The sequence below is a fragment of the Felis catus genome, chromosome C1 (genome assembly GCF_018350175.1).
Source record: "Felis catus isolate Fca126 chromosome C1, F.catus_Fca126_mat1.0, whole genome shotgun sequence".
NCBI classification, from domain to species: Eukaryota; Metazoa; Chordata; class Mammalia; order Carnivora; family Felidae; genus Felis; species Felis catus.
In genome coordinates, this window is record NC_058375.1 from 57,736,766 (window position 1) to 57,761,664 (window position 24,899).

General features: G+C 36.0%; 1 protein-coding gene across 10 annotated transcripts in view; it reads left to right on the forward strand.

Annotated features, from left to right (window-relative positions):
* Positions 1-24,899, forward strand: part of LRRC7 (leucine rich repeat containing 7) — a 550,569-nt gene that overhangs the window by 185,500 nt on the left and 340,170 nt on the right. For all 10 annotated transcript variants that reach the window (XM_019837223.3, XM_045034767.1, XM_019837219.3 and 7 more), the window contains exon 3: positions 10,528-10,730. In XM_019837223.3, coding sequence (XP_019692782.2) covers positions 10,528-10,730 — 203 coding nt within the window. The remainder of the gene's footprint in view (positions 1-10,527; positions 10,731-24,899) is intronic.

Consider the following 24,899-nt stretch of genomic DNA (forward strand, 5'->3'; position numbering starts at 1 on the left):
AAGATTGAGTGCATGGTAAAGAAAGGAAGGGGAAGATGTAAAATGTTTAATACAGAAGAAAAAAAGGAGCAATAAAAGATAATGCCAAGGTACAGACTTGAGAGAATGAAAACACAATCAAAACAAGAAACCAAGAAAGAGAGCACAGTGTCTGGTACAGAGTAGGAGCTTAGTAAATATTTCCAAATTCTGCGTTACACAAGTTGAGTTTTAATTAAAGAGTGAGTGGTAGCTCATTAAGCAGTTAGAAACTAAATCGGGGATAATGGTTTATATTAGAAATCATTCATAGAAACTCTTTGAAGTCTCTTTGAAGTCAGTAGATGAAAATTCCTGGGAAGAATGTGCAGAGAGAGACAGAGCATTGCCGTTCTTAAAATAAGTAACTTGTCTAAAAGCAGAACTTAGAAATATTTTTAATATGCTCCTTCTCAGTACCAGGCACCATGCTTTCCTTCTTGATTTCTTGTTTTGATTGCTGGCATGATAGCATCAGCATTAAAAACCACAAGGGGGTTTGTCCTAATAACAGTTCATTGATCTTCATGAAGATAAACTGGTTTCCTTTTGTTGATAGCAAATCAAACCATGTATAACAGTTGCAGGCTTGCAGATATTATAATGATAAAATGAAAACAAACCCATGAAATCTGAGTATTTTTTTAAATATAATTATTTCAACAGTCAAAAAACAAAGAAAGAAGCCTCAGATGTTCCACTTGGAGTCACCGTGTATCTTGTCTGGATAAGGAGGTTTCAGAGACATACTTAAGGTTAGGTAATGGCTTTAAAGATGTTTCTTGAAGTAGGGCATGGAGAGAGTTTGGCAGGTTTCCATATCCCTGTGGCATACTTAGTAAAGCAAAGGGTTTCTCAGTGAATAAATTAGAAACATTTGTCATTTGAAAAATGTAAGACTGTGCCAGCTAATGAGGACAGCCAGAGTATTTATCACAAATCTTAGAAAGTTTGAACTTTCCTTTGTCCTTTTATCTTTCCAGGTATGGAATATTAGATAAGGATAACAGGGACAAACATGGGTCTAAAAGCCTAGGGAATGCAATGGTATAAATCCAGGTGTTTTGATACACATATTCTTATTGTTTGAGTCAACTACCACAGGTATAATTCTCAAGTGGTTGAAATTATCTTTCATTTAATCAATAGAGAAGGATTTGAAGAAAGTAGCAAGATAAGTCTTTTTGTTACTTCACCTGTATTAGTCCAGGTTAGCAAGCCCTGCTGTATAAATGCATTTGACTTTGGGAGAGTGCTTGAAAGGGAGACTATTGATTGCACAGTGGTATGGAAGAAGAAAAATCTTCTTTAGCAATTCATATATATATATATATATATATATATATATATATACATACATATGTGTATATATATATATATATATATATATATATATATATGATTGAGTTTTTTTTTTCAACGTTTATTTATTTTTGGGGCAGAGAGAGACAGAGCATGAACGGGGGAGGGGCAGAGAGAGAGGGAGACACAGAATCGGAAACAGGCTCCAGGCTCCGAGCCATCAGCCCAGAGCCTGACGCAGGGCTCGAACCCACGGACCGCGAGATCGTGACCTGGCTGAAGTCGGACGCTTAACCGACTGCGCCACCCAGGCGCCCCAAGTTTTAAATCCCTTTGAAAAAACAAAAAATCTAAGAATTAATTTTTTTTGGATATGTGCTAAGGATCTGTGCAAAGGAAGTCAGACTGCTTTTGAGTTAAAGTACAAATATTGGATGTGGAGCTTCTGTAGTATACTGGCCACTGTTTGTGTTTCAGAGAAAAGCAAATATGTACTTCTGTATATCATGTATGTAACATGTATGCGCTTTCTTGTGTTTTGTGCTCTTCTCAATTCTTGAAACACTTTCTCCATTATAACTTACTACATTCCCCTTCCTTTGTCATTCAAAAAAGTCTTTAATACTGATTGCTAGTTAGGAGAACAATGTTATTTGTACCTATGTAACAATGATATTGTACCTATGAAATATTCTATGTGTAAATCACTGTCAAGTGTGTGTGTATGTGTGTGTGTGTGTGAAAGAGAGAGAGATAGAATTACTGGTAAATTAATGTCTTAGTAAATTCTTATATGTTAATCTATATACATGACTGCTAATGTAATACATAGTCTGCTAAAGGAAAAAAAAATCAATGGCTTTAGAGTAAGGAGATATGAGATCTAATTTCAGGTATACTAATTATTTTGTGTGTGATATATACATCACAGACTCACTAACTTCAGATTATGACTAAAGTATGGAAAATAAGGGGTGCCTGGGTGGCTCAGTTGGTTAAGCGTCCGACTTCAGCTAAGGTCATGATCTCACAGTTTGTGGGTTCAAGCCCTGCATCGGGCTCTGTCCTGACAGCTCAGAGCCTGGGGCCAGCTTTGGATTCTGTCTCCCTCTCTCTCTGCCCCTTCCTCACTTGCACTGTGTATGTGTGTGTCTCTCTCTTTTGAAAATAAATAAACATTACAAATAAAATAAGGAAAATAATATATGAATACTTATTTCTTGTGGAAAAAAAACAAGGTGATAAATTGTAAACTAGTTTGAAAATTTCAAAAAACTGTACAAAAAAAAGTCATATAATCATGTTTAGCCCCCAATTTTCATTTAATAGTTAATATTTAAAAAAAAATTTTAAGGTTTATTTATTTTTGAGAGAGAGAGACAGAGCATGAACCGGGGAGGGGCAGAGAAAGAGAGAAAGAGACACACACACACACAGAATCTGAAACAGGCTTCAGCCTCTGAGCTGTCAGCACAGAGCCCAATGCAGGGCTTGAACCCACAAACTGTTAGATCGTGACCTGAGCTGAAGTTGGATGCTTAACTTACTGAGCCACCCAGGCGCCCCATAATAGTAATATTTTTAAAGTACTCTGAACCAGATACTAGACAAGTTACTGGAAATATGCTTTGTTGAACAGACTAAACATGGTACCTCTCTTCACAGAGCTTTTAATCTAGTGAACACTATCAATATTGATTAAATTATTACAGTGTGAGAAAAGGGAATTGCAGCATATAGTTGGAACATATTCTTAGAAGTCATAGCCTGCCTTGATGAATAGAGGCTATTTTCCCTTAATATTATTTTTTTAAAGGCAAGGGAAATTGTGCTATATAGAGACAGCCCTATTTCTGAAGGCCCTAGCTAAAAAAAAAAAAAAAAAAAAAAAAAAAAAAAAAAAAAAATTAGTCTTAGTGATGTGAAAGAAATAGTGAATGCAAAGAGCTCAGAAAACAATCAGAAAAGTGGAACCTGGCCAGGCTGCAAGGGGGCTAGGTGTGAGTGTGGAAGGTAGGAGTTAGACCTATAGGACTATATTATTCTTAACAGGCCAGTAAAAATTTTTGACTTTGCCTAGAGGGCAGAGAGGACTCAGTGAAGTATTTGCAGCAAGAAGGTGATATAATATTTGTTTTATAAAGGTCACTCCTGCTGTACTGTGGAGGGAGAACAATAGAAAGACAGAGACAAGTATACATGTAAGAGATAATAGTCTGAGCTAGGTTGCTGGGCACCAGAAGTGAAGAAAAATAGGCTTCATTGAAAAAATATGTAGGCTATTTAATCATTACTACTTGGTGATTGTTAGATGTGGAGTGTAGGTACTAGAGGAGTCAAGAACAATGCCAAGGTTTCTATCTTGCAACACTGGGTGAATCGTATTGCTGCTCACAGAGACGGAGAACGCGGGAGGGGGAAGAGATTTAGGCAGAACAGTAATTGCCAGCACTTAGTGAATGCTTAAAATCTGAAGACACAATTCTAAGTGCTTTGTATGTACTCTGTTATTTGATGAGGGACTAAACATAGGGATAAAATAATGTGCCTCGTCACACAGCCAGGGAGTTTTGGCTCCAGCATCCAACCTCTTGACTGTGATGATGGGCTCTATACCTTTCAAGAGCATCATGTCAATTTTGAACATGTTATGTTTGAGATGCCCCTAAAATATAAAGTGGAAATGATGAGGGAAATAAGTCTGAGTAGATATAAAAAGAAACTTCACAGCCACCTATTGTCAAAGTTAAATGAGGTCAGAGTTGAGAAAGGTGAATGAGATTGTAAAGGGAGAACTCTCTTTACAGTTAGAAGGGTACCAAGCCTGAGGATGTGGGGGCATATCTAATATTATAAATCTCAGGGTTTGTTAGAGAGGATGGCACCTTCTCAAAAGACTTAAATGGAAGAACCGAAGTGGAAGGATAAATGTCAGAAGAGAATGATGTCAGGAGAGCCAAAGGAAGAGAGCATTCCCAAAAGAAGGATGTAGTTCCCTGCCCAGTGCTCCTATTGGTTAGATAAAAAAGAAAAAAAAAGTATGACAAGGATTAAAATAAAACTTTATTTTAAACGTGGAAGTTAATCCCTCACCATCCTTATTTATCTAGTCTTACAACCCAAATTATTCCATTAAACTAAAAGAAAATTTAAAATACATATACTCACAAGGGCAGAGAAAATAGAAAAGAAGGTATCAGGAAATACTAAATTTCAACAAATTTTGAGATAAAAGTGAAAGAAGATGTAGTTAATATCATCTACATACAAAAAATACACTGTTAGCTACAATATAAAGTACCCACAAAGGGATATGAAAACTGATTTACTGCATAGACCTCCTTAGAGTCTGGGAGATAGCAAATACCAGGCAAGGAACTGAAGATACTTAGTACTGAAAATAGGAAAATTGACTGAACTACTCTCTATTTAAAGCTACATCACTATGTCCCAGACAGAAGACCAGAATATTCTTTGGCTTACTGCCAGATCATCCTGCAGTGAAACCTATCCTGCATACCAAACTTCCAATTAACTTCTTAGAGCCTCACTCTTCGATACTAAAGGACAGTCACGAATCACCAGATATTTATAGAAAACCCCTATTACAAAAGACAAAGATCAAAAGAAACAAACAGAAAAATAGAACTCAGAAATAACATAAAAAGCAGGGGACAAAGACAAAAAGTCTATAGTTAATATCTTCTGAAAGAAATGAAAACAATATTGCACCCTGAAATACAAACAGGATACTATGTAAAAATAGCATTTAGGAAGCAATAAATAACTTTTGACAGTAAAACTATGCCATCAGATAAAAGATCATTTAGAAGATAAAGTTCAGAAAAATCTCTCAGAAAATAGAATAATAAGACAAAGACAAAGAAATTACAAAAGAAAAAATAAATAATTGAATTACAGGATAAATCTAGGAGATAGGTCTTACATCCAGCTGATCAAGATTGAAGAAAAAGAGAAAATAAAAACAAAGAAGATGACAAAATTAACAATTGAATAATAATAGAAAATTTAACAGAATTAAAAGATAAGTGCTTCCAAAGTGAAAGGGTCTGTCAAGTACCCAGTACAGTGGATTAAAAAACACATCAAAGCACATTATCATGAAATTTCAAAACACTAAGGATAAGATAAAAATCCTAAAATGTTCTCATGGAAGAGAAAGGTGGATATAAAACAGGATTTTGAATAGTAATGGAACTGGATTTTGGGGCAACAACTTTAAAAGCTGTAAAATAAAAAAGATGTCTTCAAATTTATGAAGCAAAATTACTTCTGACCTGTAAATATATATCCTGTCAAACTTTCAATTGTTTTTGGTGAAGTTAAACCATTTTCAGACATGCAAAGCTCTCAAAAATGTATCTACCTGAGATCTTTTCTCAGGAAGTTACTAGACGTTATGTTCTACTTTGGAAGTTATATTCCACTAAATCCAGAAAGAAAAAAAGAAACAGGATTCAGAAAATAGAAGACATAACATGAGAAGAAATGGAAAATTCACAGAATGATAGTGAAGAGACACTTCAGGAAAATATATATATCAGATCTAGAAAAAAAAAACAGACATTTAAGATAGGAACAAGAAAATACAAACAAACATAAAAATAAGAGGATTATTTCAGAGGAAAAAATGACAGATTACACTTATTTGACTATACCAAGTGGAGATAGTCAGAAAATCGAATTAATAAAAGGTACACAGAAAAATCAAGCAAAGGAAAAAATAAGGAAATTAAAAAAAATTAAAATGTGATTGAATTACAATAGTGTATAGTCATAATAAAATAAATCCTATTGATTTGAAACAAAATTTCTGTATTTTTGCTTGGTTAGAATAAAAGTGTGTTGGAATTTATTAGAAGAAAGTTAAACCAGCACATTACATGTTCGAAACCTGCAAGGGGTGGCTGAGTGGCTCAGTCAGTTAAGCGTCTGGCTCTTGATTTCGGCTCAGGTCATGATCTCATGGTTTGTGGGATTGAGCCCCACATCAGGCTCAGCACTGAGAACATGGAGTCTGCTTGGATTCTCTCTCTGCCCTTCCCCTAGTCAACTGCTCAGGCTCTCTCACTCTCTCACTCTCTCTCAAAATAAGTAAACATTAAAAAAAAAAAAGTATTGAAAAATAAAGAAGGAAAACTATAATCAAGTTATTTAGAAATTTAGAATGAAGAAAAGCTAAAAAATTGAAAGTTATTAGATATAGGGAGTATAAATCAGGAATGGAAGCAGTTATGATTAAGAAATAGTCCAGGTAATGAGATACCAAAGTCATCAAAGGGTGAAGAGGAGTGTTCAAGAGATGGTAAATGAATGGCATGAGGAACAGAGGAAGGATGTTACTGCTAGGTAATAAGACTACCAAAGGAACAGGGGTTTTATAGGATGTGAGAAAAGTAATCATTTTTAGAGAGCAAGGGGGAAAGCAATTCCACTTTCCAGCCCTGAAGTATTTAAGGCATGAGAATGTCAGCATGCTCTTCTTTTAAAGGCTTCAAGTGAACCAAGTTTTAGTTGAGACTGAGAGAGCATTCAGTGAAGAGGACAAGGCTCAATGAAGCTTTTGATCATGATATAAGGCACATTCTCCATGTGCACAGGGAATAGAGAAGAGAGAAATTGGGCCAGGGGAAAACTTTGGTACATTGTGGGGATGAGAGAAAGGATACAGAGGATGACCAACAGAGACTCCATTTCCAAGTGAAAGGGAAAGAAGTCTTAGTGAACTGAGTTCCTAAAGTCCTGGTGGACAGTAGATCCTCTGACCAAATGGTTTTCCTCTTGGTTTATAATAAAAAATTTGCAGTGGCAACAGCAGACAAGTATCAAGACATAGTCACATCGTTCAACACAATAGGGTGAGTGCAAGTCACTGGACAACACAGGCAGGGACAATTGATTCCACATTCATCTGTGGGTCAGAGAGGCAGACAAGGGCATGTATATACCTTGAGTTAGCTCTATGACAGTACAGCTGGGTGGTTAGTGTGAGTACTAGTGACTCAAATTAAAAATCTGGGAATCTTTCAAGACCTCTCCATCCCTCCCTCCACAGTCTCCCCTTCCATCTCTCATTTAATGTATCACCAACACATTGGATTCTGTTTCCAAAATGTCTTCCTAATCCGTCACTTCTCTCTATCCTTGCTTTCATTCTCATAGTCTAAGCCATCATCACTTACCTTTATAACTGCAATAACTTCAACAAACATTTACTAGGTGCCTAATATATGTCAGATATTTACTAGATGCATTTACTGGCTGCCTAATATGTGCTAAAGCCCAGGTAGAGACATGTAAGGCACCAACTGACAATCAGGGATTTCAAGTGTCAAGTAAAATAACAGTTACAAAACTTTCTGATTCAGGTTCCTAGAAATGTAAAATGTAGGAGTTCAAGAGATAGAAAGTAATGAAGAAGAAAGGTCATTTTTTACTAAAAGGCAACCAATGGAATGGGAAAAGATATTTGCAAATGACATATCAGACAAAGGACTAGTATCCAAAATCTATAAAGAGCTCACCAAACTCCACACCCGAAAAACAAATAACCCAGTGAAGAAATGGGCAGAAAGCATGAATAGACACTTCTCTAAAGAAGACATCTAGATGGCCAACAGGCACATGAAAAGATGCTCAACGTCGCTCCTCATCAGGGAAATAAAAATCAAAACCACACTCAGATATCATCTCATGCCAGTCAGAGTGGCCAAAATGAACAAATCAGGAGACTATAGATGCTGGAGAGGATGTGGAGAAACGGGAACCCTCTTGCACTGTTGGTGGGAATGCAAACTGGTGCAGCCACTCTGGAAAACAGTGTGGAGGTTCCTCAAAAAATTAAAAATAGACCTACCCTATGACCCAGCAATAGCACTGCTAGGAATTTACCCAAGGGATACAGGAGTGCTGATGCATAGGGGCACTTGTACCCCAATGTTTATAGCAGCACTTTCAACAATAGCCAAATTATGGAAAGAGCCTAAATGTCCATCAACTGATGAATGGATAAAGAAATTGTGGTTTATATACACAATGGAGTACTACATGGCAATGAGAAAGAATGAAATATGGCCCTTTGTAGCAACGTGGATGGACCTGGAGAGTGTTATGCTAAGTGAAATAAGCCATACAGAGAAAGACAGATACCATATGTTTTCACTCTTATGTGGATCCTGAGAAACTTAACAGAAACCCATGGGGAGGGGAAGGAAAAAAAAAAAGAGGTTAGAGTGGGAGAGAGCCAAAGCATAAGAGACTCTTAAGAGAGCCAAAGCATCAACTGAGGGTTGATGGGGGTGGGAGGGAAGAGAGGGTGGGTGATGGGTATTGAGGAGGGCACATTTTGGGATGAGCACTGGGTGTTGTATGGAAACCAATTTGACAATAAATTTCATATATTGGGGAAAAAAAGAAAGGTCATTTTTTTAATGTTTGTAGTTGGCCTTCTACACAATACCAAAGGCAGATAACCATCTGTAAATTCTAACTCATAAACCTGTCCCATAAATTTCATTTTATTAATTTCATAAGTTAAAACTTGGGCTGAGTGTCCAACATCTCCTAAACATTTTCTACTCATTTTCCTCCAAATAGGATTTAACCTGAGCAATTTAAAAAGCAAAATTCTGGGGCACCTGGGTGACTGTTGGCTAAGTGTCCAACTTTAGCTCAGGTCATGATCTCACAGTTCGTGAGTTTGAGCCCCACATTGGACTCTGTGCCCACAGGGCAGAGCCTGCTTGGGATTCTCTCTCTCCCTCTCTCTCTCTGCCTCTCTCTCTGTCTCTCAAAATAAATAAATAAACTTAAATAAATAAAAAGCAAAATTCTATATTGTTTTTATAAACTATCACTACTTTCTAGCAATAAACTTATGCTGGTAAGTCAAATAAATGAACCAAAATTTGCATGTTTCAAGTTAATGTTCATTTAGTATTACTCTGCAGCTGGCAAACTGTACTGTGTCCGTGAATTCAAAGATGAGTAAGACAAGAACTTCTCCTCAGAGAACTCACCTAGTGGGGAAATAGAACATGTAATTGGGAAGAAATATGATTAGTGCTCTGAGAACTCAGAGGAAGACTGTAATCATTCTTCCTGGAGAGACATTCACAGAGATAGTGACCTTTTAGTCAGAATGAGAAGTGCTTCAAGCAAATTATCCATAGCTGATGGTGGTTGGGCGGGAGGGAGGGGCGTCCTAAATATATTCATTTATTCATTCATGAATTCATTTGTTTATTCTACATTTATTATGGAATAAATTCATCTACCATATGTCAAGCATCAAGACAAATACAAAACAAATAAAACACTGTTCTACTCTCAAGAGACTTACATTCTAGAAGAATGACATGAAAGTTAATAAATTTGATAAAGTGTTATAATGGCATGTTATAAATGGCACAGGCCTGTGCAAGATTTTATGGCATTTGGCCAGTTTAATCTAGACAAAGATGTTACAGGAATTCCTGCCATGATTGTAACCTGTTTTCTCCCAGTGAAATCATAGGATTCATAAAGCTAGGTTCTCATTCTGAAGCAAATAACCAATCTAACTCTAATCTGTAGTTCCACTACAATAGAAGCTTCATGAAAACAGGGACCTTGTTCAATTTATCACTCTATCCCACTAACTACATCAATGCCTGGAACATAGTGGTTATTTAATAAATGTATGTTCACTAATGGAATGAATTTGTGGGTAAAAAAGAGGTTATCATAAACCTTAGGAATGAAACTTGAATATTTTGGTGGAAATGGAAAAAATATAGTTTTTTCAACAAATTTACAGATGTTTGTGTTCTGTAGTGTAATATGCATAAAATTAAAAAATACTGATTCGTGTGTGAAATGAGAATGTAAGTATGATGATTGCATTGCACAGAGTCAGGATTGTGTTCTGACTAGATTCTGCCATTCCAAAGCTGTGTGATGATGGGAAATCTCTTAATTTCTGTGAATTCCATCTCTTTGTCGTTAAATGGGAATAAAACCTATAGTTTACATACCATACAGGGCTGTTCAAGTGTTAATAATATAATGCGCACTTTCTATATAAATTTTAAAGCATCACATAATTATGAAATTTATACTAAAAGTAAATTTCTAAGGCTTTAAATATTACAGGAATTCCCTTCAAAGGTAGACAACTAAGCAGATTGTTTTTCTCTTTTTCTCTAGTGCAGTGCCTGGAGATGACCACCAAACGGAAAATCATCGGCCGACTGGTGCCGTGCCGATGTTTCCGAGGTGAAGAAGAAATCATCTCAGTTTTAGACTACTCCCACTGCAGCCTTCAGCAGGTGCCAAAGGAGGTCTTTAACTTTGAGCGGACATTAGAGGAGCTTTATCTAGATGCCAATCAAATTGAAGAACTACCTAAGGTAATTTTTGACAAAACCTAAAGTATATATACTGTAAATGAGTATTTCATAATTTCAAAGACTTTACTAATGATGTTAGCTATAGCCTTCTATCTGGAAAATTGACAAATTGTTCAAACTGATATAACTTTCCGCAATATTCTTTTTACCTTTTAATACCACTCCATTTGTCATTTCACGTGATATGCTTATAACCAATTGAACTCCATGGAAATCATCATTTTATGAATTATGCATTTAGATCAATATTGGTGCATTGAGATCAATAGTTAGGTTTGGAAAAGAAAGGAAAAACATGACACTCCATTCTAGAACTATAATTTATATGTTGTATATTAAGGTAACATTGTTTTAAAACATTGAATTGTATGTTCTAAGTCTAGGAAATACTTTTACACACACACACGCACACACACACACACACACACACACTACTATTATGAAAACCATGCTGTTGTTTCCGGAATTTTGAATCTTTGATTATTATAGACACTACTGGATTTATATGACATACAAGTATAAGCACAGTGTAGCTAAAAATTTTAACTAATATCAAACTTTGTGCACACACACATACATACACATTGCCATTATGACATTATGCTATGCAAAGGAAAAGTCCTTGTTCTCTACCACAGAAAAGATTGGATGATAAGAGAGTAGCTAACGCAGACCAAAACCGCACAGCAGAGAGTTTCAAAATCTAAATCATTGTATATTAATGATCATTTAAATAAGTGACTCATATTAAGTAGTTGGTATGGCATTTATCTGTGAAGGATTTACACCATGGCTCAAAGGGAAACAAAAAAATGTCTTGCAATACATTTCCATTGCTTATGCTTAAAAAATGCATATTAAATACCTAGAAACCAGAAAAAGAACCTTCCATAATAAAAGCTAGCTTCATTATCAAATTCTGAGAATAATATGCTGATCAAAACAAATTATGATTAGTTGTTTCCACTTAGGGTTATGAATTATGGTGTTTATATAATACTTCAGAGACAGGAACTATTTAATGTGTACTTCAAAACCAAAATACTTCATTTTTGACAATCAAAGTATATAGTGTCGTCTTGGATCTTTGGTCAGGAGGTGTGGGTCAGTCCTAAAGGAAGTTTTAACTATATAGATTAGCATGTACATGCACATCGAATAGAGACTGTCATGAGCTGAGCTTTTTCTCCCAAAGAATATGAACTTCTTGAGAACAGAGATGGCACCTTATTCATCTTTGCCTCCCTGTACAGGAACATGCATGGTGACTTTCACATAATGGATATTCAATCTCTTTGTTGTTGCCGCTAGGTAAAACAATGCAGAGAACTTCGTGTATTACAGAACTTGATTAGCAAAACTGTGTAAGGTTTAAATGATTCATAAATGTGACATTTAGCTTGAATTTAGAAAAATAAGTACAAGTGTTTTTTTAGAGTGGGCTAATATAAGATTGCCAGATTAAGTAAAGGACATCCCATGAAATTTGAATTTTTAACTAAAAATCAGAAAATTTGTGGTATAATTATGCTCTAAATATTGCATTTGATATACTAAAAAAAGGGGTTATTTATCTTGGCATCCTGTATTTTTGTTTGTTAAATCTTGACACCCCTAAGCCAACTAGTTATTTAAAATCATTTTCTAGATCCATGCAACAGTTTCCATAAGACAAATAGTAAAAGCATGGTTACTTTTTTTTAAGTTTATTTATTTATTTTGAGAAGGGGTTGGGGGGGAGAGGCAGAGAGAAAGAGGGAGAGAGAGAATCCCAAGCAGGCTCCAGGGCTTGAACTCACAAACCGTGAGATCATGACCTGAGCTGAAGTCAGATGTTTCTCCTACTGAGCCACCCAGGTGCCCCAAAACATGGTTTATTAATCAAGCAAGTATTTATTTAGTGTCTATTCTTATTACACAGTGTTTGAGGCTATAGGGGGATACAAGAGACATAAATCTCAATCCTTACTCTTAAGGATCTAACAACCTAATTACAGAGAAAACTGAAGCATTAGAAGCAAAAGCATGATAGCGTGTAATCAGAGCCAAGGAGCCAAATACCGTGGTAGAGGAGTTTCATCCTTGCAGGTGGAGTGAGAGGGCTTGACCAAAAGGCATAGATGCAAAAATTGAGATGGCATATATGGAGAGGGAGACGAGAGTAACAGCAGAACTGTGATGAGTCTAGAGCTGCAGTTACATGTGAGGGAGTGTCAACAATATGTAGGTAGAAGAGAGAGAGCATGAAGACCCAGATTAGGAAAGGTCTTGAGAGTTGCACAGCATTGTTTGACTTGATGCATTAGGCAGATAATGTCATTAGAGAGCTTACATATCAAGTAAGTAACTAGGAGCCTAAGTGAGCTTGGATTAACAATACATATAAATTGGGTGGGTAAGTTGATTAAGTGTCTGGCTTTTGATTTTGGCTCAGGTCATGATCTTACAGTTCATGAGTTCGAGCTCCACATTGGACTCTGCAGCCAATGGTGCAGAGCCTGCTTGGGATTCTCTCTCTCTTTCCCTCTCTCTCTGCCACTTACCCTCTTGTGCTCTTTCTCTCTCAAGATAAATAAATAAACAAAAATAATAATACAAGTGAAACAAAGACTCAATGTAATTTCCCAGTGTATTGAATTGAGGAAAAATTGTTGGTATGCTTTATATATTTCAAATATTTTTCACATCATCTCTCAAGGTTTCTTTGAGTTTCCAAATTCAAAGTTGTTGCTAAAACAGTCCTGTGTTACTGTCTTCTAATGTATTTGATATTGAGATATGTTCTAAATTATCTGACATTGAGATATGATCATAATAGTACATGGATATATTTGTGCATATTAGAAAAATAAGAAGTTAAGAAATAAAAACTCTCTCTTTCTGAGAAGAGCAAGAAAGTCCTTATTTGTTCTTAGGTCTCATTGGCCTTAACTGTGTTACATGTTCATTGCTGATCCAATCCCTTTGCTGTGAAATCCACTATGGCAAGAAAAATGAGATTACTTTGATTGAGTTAAACAATGATGAGCCACCTCTGTGGATTTGTGATTGCCGGCTGAAACACAGAGCAAAAAGGGAAGGGATGCAAGGACTCTAGGGAGATTACCACAATGCACACTTCAAACAAAATGTTATGCAGTCATTGCTTCGTGAGGAAAAGTTGCTGTTAATCAGACAATTTACAAAGTTTTTAAGGATTTGTAAACAAAGTATTGAGTCTCTAGGGAGTTTAATCTTCAAAGTTAAATGAAATGAAACCCTATTTGTCTGCCATCTTATTTTATTGTTTTCTTTGTATTTCCTTGGCATTGTTACCATGGCGACTTCAAAGTTGTTGAGTAAATGAGATAGCTATTTGTATTTTTGATTTTACATTATGGTAAAAATTACCTTTTGCAAATGTTTTAATTTTTTTTTTCTTTCTGATATTTTATACTGAGAATTTTCTAGCTGGCCAAGAATTTCTATTGTAAGATGTTATACAACAGGTATAGAACAGTGTCAATGTTAATGACATTAGAAAAAGGTATGTCAAAACTGTCAGAAAAGATGCAAAAATAGAAGTGAAAGAACAGGAAGTTTTTTGATTAAGAAGAGTTCAATCTGTGTTACTTAATTTTCTGTAGTAAAAGGTAAAAATACAAAATGACATGTCTTTCACACAGTGATAGAAAACCCACACAGCTGATAATTTAGTACTGTTTTGCTTTCTATTTTGAACCAGGAACTTAAAATTATATACACAGTGATAGACCATAACAGGTGTATATTATATACAAAGTAGTATGGGAAGGCAAAAGTAAAAAAAAAACAATAAGGAGAAAAACTGCTGAGAAACTTCTTGAAACTGAAGGAGAACTCTAAAAAAAAGAAAAGAAATAATTTTGGAAAAGTTAATATGTGACCAAAATTGAAAGATACAGAGAGTGATTTTGGTAAGGTGAGGTCAATTTAACCATATATAAAAGAGGATGGAACTAAATCTGAAGCACCCTACCTACAAAATTTTCTTCATATTAAAACTTACAACCTACTCTTGAAATATTTTACAGGTTAAGAACCTGACCTTTGGACCCAGACAAACCTGGGATTAGATCATAGCACTGCTTTTTGGTTGAGAAGATATTTTATTTTCTGGGAGTCTCAGTTTCATCTTTAGCAAAACTGGGAAAATAATAGAGGTTACTAGTAGTGAGATAGATGACAGATAACAGGTAGATAAATAGATGAGTATTGGTGAGATAATGTATGTGGAACACCTTGAATAGAAAAATATTCAATAATCGGTATTCATTATTCTCCTCTCACAGATGAAGGAAAATTCCCATGTTAATTACCCTGAGTAAAAGACAAGTAAGATTTTGTAACATCTCAAGGTAGTTCTGGGCATTGGCTCTCTAACAAAAACTGTTGTGGCATGGCTTTATTTCTGCCTGAAAGTTCCAAAGACAGCTTCTAGGAAAACAATTCCCTGACTACAATGGGTGATAGGTTTTTGACTCTACCAGCTGCACCAGCAGGTTTGTGATGGCATCACTTTTCCCAGAAAATTTCTTTGATTCACAGAATCACAATGTTGTATTATTTTTAAGTAGGAGCAACCTTGGAGATTATTTTATTTAGCCCTCAATTATTACTAATAAGCAAATCCAGGCCAGGAAAGTTAATTAACTTCTCTTAGCCCACATAGGATGTTAGATTCCTGTTGAAAACTATTACCAAATACTGTGTATTCATTAGGGTAGAATAGGTTATGCTGCAGTAACAACAAGTCAAAAGTTCAGTGCACAAATGAACAAAAGTTTTTCTTGGTGTCCAGTGAGTGTTGGAAGGAAGCACTGCCCTTTAGGTATCCACAGTCAACTAGTCTAACTTTCCACCCAGTGCAGAAATGTTAACTTTTTGTTGCTCTCGCAACACTCATCCAACCTCTTCATGAACATTTCTATTAGTGAAAGAAATCATTAAATTAAGAAGCACACTAGTGTATTATTAGAAAGTTCTGGTTATTAGAATGTTGAACAATATGTTAATGATGTGTACCCATATTCATCCATCTAAAACTGGGTGAGGTACTTTGTGTGATACAAAGATTATTAAGGCATGCCTTCTCTGGACAAGGAACTATGCTTGAGCCTTCAAATATTTGAAAGGCATTCATATGCTTTGCCTTAGAGTTCTATTTTTCCAAGGCAAGTTTCCAAATTTCTTTGACATTTTTCAAAGACATGCTTTCTAAATGCTTCACCATCTTGGTTGCAATATTCTGGACACATTCTAATTATTAGCTTGGCTTTAGACATTGATACATCAATTAAAAAAAATATCTGTCCGTGTGGAAATATTCTACAGAGGAATAAACAAAATGTGAAAGAACTCAGGAGAGAGGTCAGTGTTGGAGATGGATTTAAGAGTCATCTACCTGGAGTTGAGAATTAGAACCAGAAGACAAGATCATGTCCCTGATTGCTGAGAAACAAATAATTAAAATTTTAAAAACAAAATGATAGTACAAAACTACCAGAGGACTTGCCTAGAACTTAACCTTGGTTTCCCCCCAGTAGTCATGGCAACTGTATGTACAAGGATAAAATAAGGAAATTTTATTATGCTCATGTAGGTAAAAATAAATAAATAAATAAAAATAAAAAAAATAAAAACCTCCATGGGTAAGAGGAATATGACATCTGAATTAATCTTGATTTAGGTTTATATAGCTTACAAAAAACTATTGGTTCATAATGAATAGAAGATAAGGATAGCCCTAATTGTGTAGTACTATCAAAGCTAGTTCTGGAAATTTCCAGTCTTACAAGACATTTGAAATTGAAGGTCATGAGCATTTTACTTAGAAAATATGAGATTTAAATACGAGAAAGGATAGGTTCTAGCTTTCTATCAAAATGCCATAAAACATTCAGAAGGTCACAAAACAGTTATCATCATACAACATTTAATGATACAACTATTATAAAATAATTAGCAAGAAGACCAAAGAAATAAATATTCATTTGAATATTAAACTTTACATTCTTAAACCTTGCTGATTATCTGGAGGCATATTGACAATGTCTCCATGCGGCCTCTGTTTCCCCAGCCTGACCCACATTAGTTGATTCCTCACTTCTGGATTTCAAAATCCAGCAAAGCATGGCAACTGATATTCTCCTTCTTGCTAAATAAACATTTTAAAGTCTCATACAAGACTTTTATTATTTTACTGTAAACGAATGCTTTCACAGCCAAAGTGGAAAACATTCATAAACACAGAATAAATGGCATTCTTTCACAAGAAAAGGTAGGCAGTAAACCTACACTCTTAAAAAAAAGCAGTTTTATTGAGATATAATTTACATACCTATCAAATTCGCCTTCCCAAAATATACAATTTAGTGCTTTTATTATATTCGCAGAATTGTAATACCATCACCACTGTCTAATCCTAGAAAATATTAATCATCTCCTCAAAACGCACTCTACCTGTTAGCAGTCACTCCTCATTCTTTGCTTCCCCTAGTCCCTGGAAATTTCTTTATGGTTGTGCCTATTTTGGACATCTCATCTAAGTGTAATCACACAACATAGGGCCTTTTGTGACTGGCTTTTTTCGCTGAGCATAATGTTTTCTAGTTTCATTGACCTTCTAGCATGTACCAGTACTTCATCCCTTTTTATTGCCAAATAGTATCCCTTTGCATGGATATACCACATACCACTTTTAAAAATAAGATATGACACTTTGTGAAATGCAGGCAAATTGCTGAAAGTGTTATTTTTCTGTAATCTAAGTGTGTAATTATTTTCCCAATACAAATACATCAGCTTTGAGCTTTATAATCCATAGTATACATGAAGTTGAGCTCCAGTATCCAACTACCTCAGTATTTTGTTTTCAATGAAGCAGTTGCTTAAATTCAAGTTCCCAAAGGTATATAATAAAAATGAAAGTAAGCTCTTAACAATATACATCTAATATACAGTATTGTCAGTAAGCTGACAGATCCTAGAAAAAAATGCCTACATATCTATCAGTTGCTTCTCCAGGGAAACAGACAGATGCTTGGGTTCCAGGGATCAGGCAAGGGCTACATTAAAAAACGTTGTTTGGTGGGGGTGCCTGGGCGACTCAGTCAGTTGAACCTCTGACTTCGGCTCAGGTCATGATCTCACAGTAGGAGAGGTGGAGCCCCACATGGGCTGAGTGTTGACAGCGCAGAGCCTGCTTTGGATCCTGTGTCTCCCTCTCTCTCTGCCTCTCCCCAGCTCGCTCTCTCTCTCTCTCTCTCTCTCTCTTTCTCAAAAATAAACATTAAAAAATGTTTTTTAATAATAAAAAAAATAAAATAAAATAAATAAAAATTACAAAAAAACATTGCTTGGTGCCCACTGCTCCACGTTGGTCACTCACGCAGGGCTGTGCAGCTGAAACATTCATCCTACAACCTGAAGCAGTCAGGAATTTATCAAAGAGGGATATTTTAGACGGATGGAAATTTTGTCATGGCGTGGCTCCAGTCACTGGGCCATGAATAGCAAAAATCCTCACTGACTCTACAGAAAATAAACAAGCAACAAAAATGCTCCTGAATTGTGCCAGCAGCCAGCAGGTAAAATAGAGCTCAAAGTTAATGACCGGCAAATGAGCTATGACAACTGTGTTGGAGCTGTTTGTCCTGAGCCTGCACGTTAAAGCCAAGGAGCCCTCTGCTTAGAGACACGGCCCCTGCTCCTCCCTTTGCCAGCATTCCACATGGCCTGTGCCTTCATTTCCTTCAGGTCTGTGTTCAGACATCACCTTACCAAAGAAGTTTTGACCTTCTATGAAATAACAACACCTGCCACCACTACCACCACCACTTGATCCTTCCAACAAAATTTAAGACTTAGTTACATCTCTCGAGTTTTTGCACATTTCAGTTGTGTTAACCAGTATTAAGATACTGCCTAAATACTTAATCATCGTAATAAAACATCAGCATAGATAGCTTCCTCTGATATGTCTGTTAGTTTAGACATAAAATAGTTATTGCTACAACTACTAGTTGTTAGTTATTTTATCAAAGAGTATGACCTTTGATGGTGGCCAGAGGTGAGGAAGGACAGGAAAAATTAGAGCATATCAACCTAGGACACAGAAAATAAAACTCATTTAATGGTGGTTTGTTTGTTTAATTTTTGATGCTGATTCTGGGAGTTGAAATGAGGTACGGTAATTTTTGTGGCTTCTCCATAATTCACGACCTAACACCCATTTTTTTGTTTTACTCTCCATTTTTTGTTTTACTCTCACAACTCTAGGGTTGTGCCTATTTCGGACATCTCATCTAAGTGTAATCATACAACATAGGGCCTTTGGTGACTGGCTTTTTTTTCACTGAACATAATGTTTTCCATAATGTACTTTAACCATATAAAGTAAATCTGTCACAATATTTTCTCAAATTAAGGAAGATTAAGGAATGTGTTCTCTGACTCTAGAACAGTCCACAGAGGGATGTCATGAAGTGCACTTTCACATATATGGGGATGGAGGAGGAATAAATCCTCTAAACTTAATTTCTTTCAAACTTAATGTTTTGTGATTCACTCAGTTGAAATTCCTTTTAAATAGATAACAATGATAAGCAATAGAAGAAAGTGTTCTGACAAACAGAATAGTGACTGTAATCACCGGTTATTATCACATAATAATGGAACAATGTAAAGAAGTCTAGAGAAAGCGGGCCTAGGTTTAAACACAAGTTCTGATACTAGTTAGCTATGTACCTTCAGACATATTATTTAACCCCTTTGAACCTTAGCTTCTTCATTCCCAGTAGGTACAAACAAATTTGTTCTTGTTCATTTCTGAGGAGTGTGGTGAGGATCCAATAACAAAGTATCTGAAAGCTCTATGAGAACAGTAAAAGGAAAAATAACTCTTGAGTAAACAGAAATGACTTAGTGTGGTAAGAAAGGGCACATATTTGATAAAGTTGATTTTTTCATTAATAGAAATTTAGACAAATCCAGTGGCACAATCACACACAAAAAATTTAATTGGTAAACAAATGACGGGGATTTTCTTTGAATATGGATTTATAGTTGTCTCAGTTTTTTTTGTTTTTGTTTTTGTTTTTTGAGTTATAGGCCACAAAACCAACTGTCCAGTTTAGGTAAAGATGAACATTTATTGGAAATATATCAGGGGCTCATTAACTTAATAGGAGCCTAGAGAACTTTACCTGGGAAAAGGATAAGAACCAAGAGAGCTCTGGATTGCTGCACAGAATCCGCAGCATGGTAGCAGCATGGGTCGGGTACTGCTGCTCTTGTGAGGAACGCAACCTCCAAACACCCCCGTGTAATCATGATGCTTGTCCAAGATACTAATTCCACATTCCTCCCCAAGTAATATACAAAGAGAGATGCCCTTGAAAGGAAGGTCAAGGTTCTAATGGAAAAAGAGGAGAGTGGATGCTGGACAAGCAAAAAAACAGTGTCCTCCAATGTTTTACGTATCATATATCTTCAATTTAATTGATTCTTTTTTTCTCTTTATTCACTGATATTTGCTAACCAGGATTCAGCAGTCTGAGGGCATGTTTTCCTGAGGCCTTTGAAATCAAGGGCACTTGCTTATGTTGTGAGAAATCTAATGAGATCAAAGGAGCCACAGAAGAAATATTTTAGGGCATACAAATTTCAAAATGCTAGTTCATGATTCTAACTTTAGTTTATCAAAACTTGGATGATAATTGATCCTTTTTTCTTCTACTCCAAGGAATCTTTCAAAATGGAAGTCACTACTTGTATGACTATAGCTGCTGATTAAACAATTGTCATGATTGAGAAATATGAAAAGCCTTGCCCTAGATTAAACATGGCCTAAATTTACAAATGGCGAACATGAAAACTACCACTTGTTTAATAAAGTTGCCTCAGTTTTTGAACTGCACATTAACAAATAATTCCTTAAGTATTTATCTTTCAGACACAAAGAATTATCCATAACCTTGGCATTTTACATGAATAAATAGCCTCACATATATCTATGGAGGGTTCTTCTAAGATCCCGGGTTTAAATAAAAGGGGGGAAAAAAGACCTTTTTAATTCTATCACTCCCTCAAAGATATTCATGGTGCATCACTCCCTCCTCCAGTGCCAGAGGTATGGAATTTATCTGAATATATAAAACCACCTCCAGAATGACACTTTCACATGAGTGATGCATACGTAATCAAAATTTGACTTTGTTTAATCTCTTGCCTGAAGCATCTTTCTCCAAATATGTTAGTTTATTACAATTATTTTGGCATTCAAATGTGTACCTTTTTTTTTTCAGTAAATAAAGATGTAAATGGATTCTGTAGGGGCTCAAGGGACAGTGAGATGAAGAAAAAAATTGTAAAAAACATAGTTTATATGTGGAAAATTTTAGATCATTGTTATCATACTCTGCTTTCTATTTTTGTTTAAAATATTTTGCTGTTTGAATGTTTATAGTATCAATTTCTCTTATTTACGTATCAGTGAGAAACTAGGGCATCCATAGTAGCCCAGTCATTTTTTGAACTGTTTCACAATCTTCCAACTGAAGTCTTACTTATCCTATCATTTATTTCTTACCTTTACCCAATATCAAATCTTGTTGAAATCTGATTAAGCAACCCATTTGCTGACTTTTACTGCCAATATTTTTGGAAATGGTATAAAAAAACACATTTTAGGCAAAATATATTCATTGATTTGTTAATTCATCCAGCAAACATTTCTTGAGTACCAATTATGTATATAGACTAGGTACCAGAGATACATTATTGAGCAAGACCTACAAGTTCTGATTTTCACAAAATCTACATTGCTGCAAAGAGAGAATGCAAGTGATTTTTAAAAGAAAATGTTAGGGAACAGCGAGTGCCATGATGGAAATAAAGCAGAGGAATTACGTTGTGTTTTGGGTGACAGAGAAGAGTCAACTATGCAGTTCTGACAAGAGCATTCCAGGCAGAAGGAATACTCTAAGGCAAGAATGAATGTAGCATGTTCAATGAACAGAAAGAAGGTGGAGGTGTATTGAGTAAGGGGAAGAGGGGTACAAGATGTAGGAGGAGAGGTAGGTACTTAGTGAGGCTAAATAATGCAAGGTCAAGTAAGCCAGGGAAGAACTTCAGATTTTATATTTTAAGTGAGATGAGGGGCCACTGATGGATTTTAAGGAAAACAGGTGATGTGAAATAATGTATATTTAAAATTTTTTTTTCAACGTTTATTTATTTTTGGGACAGAGAGAGACAGAGCATGAACAGGGGAGGGGCAGAGAGCGAGAGAGACACAGAATCGGAAACAGGCTCCAGGCTCTGAGCCATCAGCCCAGAGCCTGATGCGGGGCTCGAACCCACGGACCGCGAGATCGGTGACCTGGCTGAAGTCGGACACTTAACCGACTGCACCACCCAGGCGCCCCAATATATTTTAAAAACTACCACTCTGGCTGAAGTGTGGGAATACATTGTGACTAGTGGAGAGTGAAGGTGAGGAGATTAGAGGCTATGGTAGTTATTCAGGTGAGAAGTTAGTAGCTTCAACTAGTTTGATAGAAGTGAAGAAAAAGAGAAACATTTCAAACTAAGTTTTGTAGGTAAAGTTAATAGGATTTGCTAAGGGTGTGGATTTGAGAGATAAGAGATAAGGAGCTGCTGAAAGATTTAGAAAGAGAACAAGGAGAGAAAGGACTGCTGTGGGTATAGGAGGAGGAAATCAGGTATTGTCTTAAAAGCTAGAAAAGAACAGAAAGTGATCTAAGAAGAGGGAGTGGCAAACCAAGAGACTGACTAAAATGACAGAGGAGGGACCATTGTATTTGCTAATGTGGAAGTAATTAGTGACCCTGATACGAGGAGTAGCATGGAAACCCAGTGAAGTAGATTGAAAAGAAAATGGAGATACACATCTTTCTTAAAAGGTTATACTGTGAGGAAAGGCTGAGAAATGAGACAAACTAGAGAGAAGTTTGAGGTCAGGATAAGTATTTTGTTTGTTTTAAGATCAATGACATTAGAGCACATTTGTACACTAATGAGAAGAAATTAGAAGAAAATAATTCCAAGTCTTGAAAGTAAAAGGACAGAGAATTCACAGAATGCATGAAGGTGTTACCTTTGAGAGAAACAGACATGCTTCCTCCATTTTAATAAGAGAGAAAAAAGAAAATATGGGTACAGATGATGATGGTTTGTATGACTTGAGGGACATGATGGATATTGACATTTGGTTCAAATGGTAAGGGTCTCCATGTGTTAAAGAAATGCTGGAACCATTGAACTGAAAGGATATGAAGTGTCAATCTTAATGTGAGCTGACAGGGTGAAAACATGGGTGCATGAAGTTTAGGATTACAGAGGATTATAATTTACAAAGAAAATTGAGAACCTTAACTGTATAAAGTAGCTATATTATGTAATGTTTCTTTCTTGACATGGTCGGTAACCAAGAAACACATGCAAGAGGCAAGTTAAAATTACATTAGCTTACGTGCCTGGACCAGTGTGTTAGCTGTGGAATCAGAAAAGAATAAAAAAACAGGTGACAGGGCAAGTAAAGAGAAGGCAGGAAGTGCAATGGGTATTTATTGAGCACCTACTGTGTACTAGGTACTTCACATGCAATAGCTCTTTTGTCTTCAGAGCAACCCTAACAGATAAGTTTGTTTTCTTCATTTTAAATGTAAAGGCACTGAAGCAAAATGGGTTGAAGAATTTGAAATAATGAATTGGCCTATAGCACTCCAAATCTCATGTTCTTTTCACTTTGCTAATCCAAGGGAAGACCTTTAAGAGTGGCATTTAGTAGACTCAGGGATGAACAAGGAGGGATTAAAGATGATAAGATTTTCATCCTAGAGAACTGGGAAATAACACTATTGAAAAATATATTGGAAGAGGATATTATGTAGAAAAACATGACAAATTGTGTTTTAGATGTATAATATTTGATATTAGCAAAAATTCTCAAAAAGATACTAGAAGATCGTGATAGATCAGAAACGGCCTCATCAGATCAATACTAGCAATACATATCTATTCTTCACCCACAGGACTGAAACAGGAAGCCATGTTTTGTTAGGCCTGTCTATGCTTTTGTTTTGTTTTCTTTTGTTTTTAATGAGTTAGTGCTCAAATTATAAAACATCAGATTTTACTGAAAAGTCCACATTGCTGGCTTGTCTTTAACAACAACAACAAAAAGGGTAGATCTGGTGGAGTCCATATTCCTAACTGGTAAAAAATAGGTAGAATTGAGTATTGAGTATTACTGGGGTCTTTCCCCACCCCCACCCCCATTGAAAATGATATTTTATTTAATTAATTTTTTTATTTACATACAAGAAAGTTAGCATATAGGGCAATAATGATTTCAGGAGTAGATTTTTTAATGCCCCTTACCCAATTAGCCCATCCCCCCTCCCACACCCTCTCCAGTAACCCTCTGTTTGTTCTCCATATTTATGAGTCTCTTCTGTTTCATCCCTCTCCCTGTTTTTATATTATTTTTGCTTCCCTTCCCTTATGTTCATCTCTTAAAGTCCTCATATGAGTGAAGTCATATGATATTTGTCTTTCTCTGACTAATTTTGCTTAGCATAATACTCTCTAGTTCTATCCATGTAGTTGCAAGTGGCAAGATTTCATTCCTTTTGATTGCCGAGTAATACACCATTGTATACATATACCACACCTTCTTTATCCACTTATCCATTGACGGACATTTGGGCTCTTTCCATACTTTGTCTATTGTCGATAGTGCTGCTCTAAACATTGGGGTGCCTGTGCCCCTTTGAAACAGCACACCTGAATCCCTTGGATAAATACCTAGTAGTGCAATTGCTGGGTCATAGGGCGGTTCTATTTTTAATTTTTTGAGGAACCTCCATACTGTGTTCCAAAGTGGCTGCACCAATTTGCATTCCCACCAGCAGTGCAAAAGAGATCCTCTTTCTCCACATCCTCGCCAACATCTGTTGTTGTCTGAGTTGCTAATGTTAGCCATTCTGACAGGTGTGAGGTGTTATCTCAATGTGGTTTTGATTTGTATTTCCTGGCTGATGAGTGATGTTGAGCATGTTTTTATGTGTCGGTTGGCCATCTGGATGTCTTCTTTGGAGAAGTGTTTATTCATGCCTTTTGCCT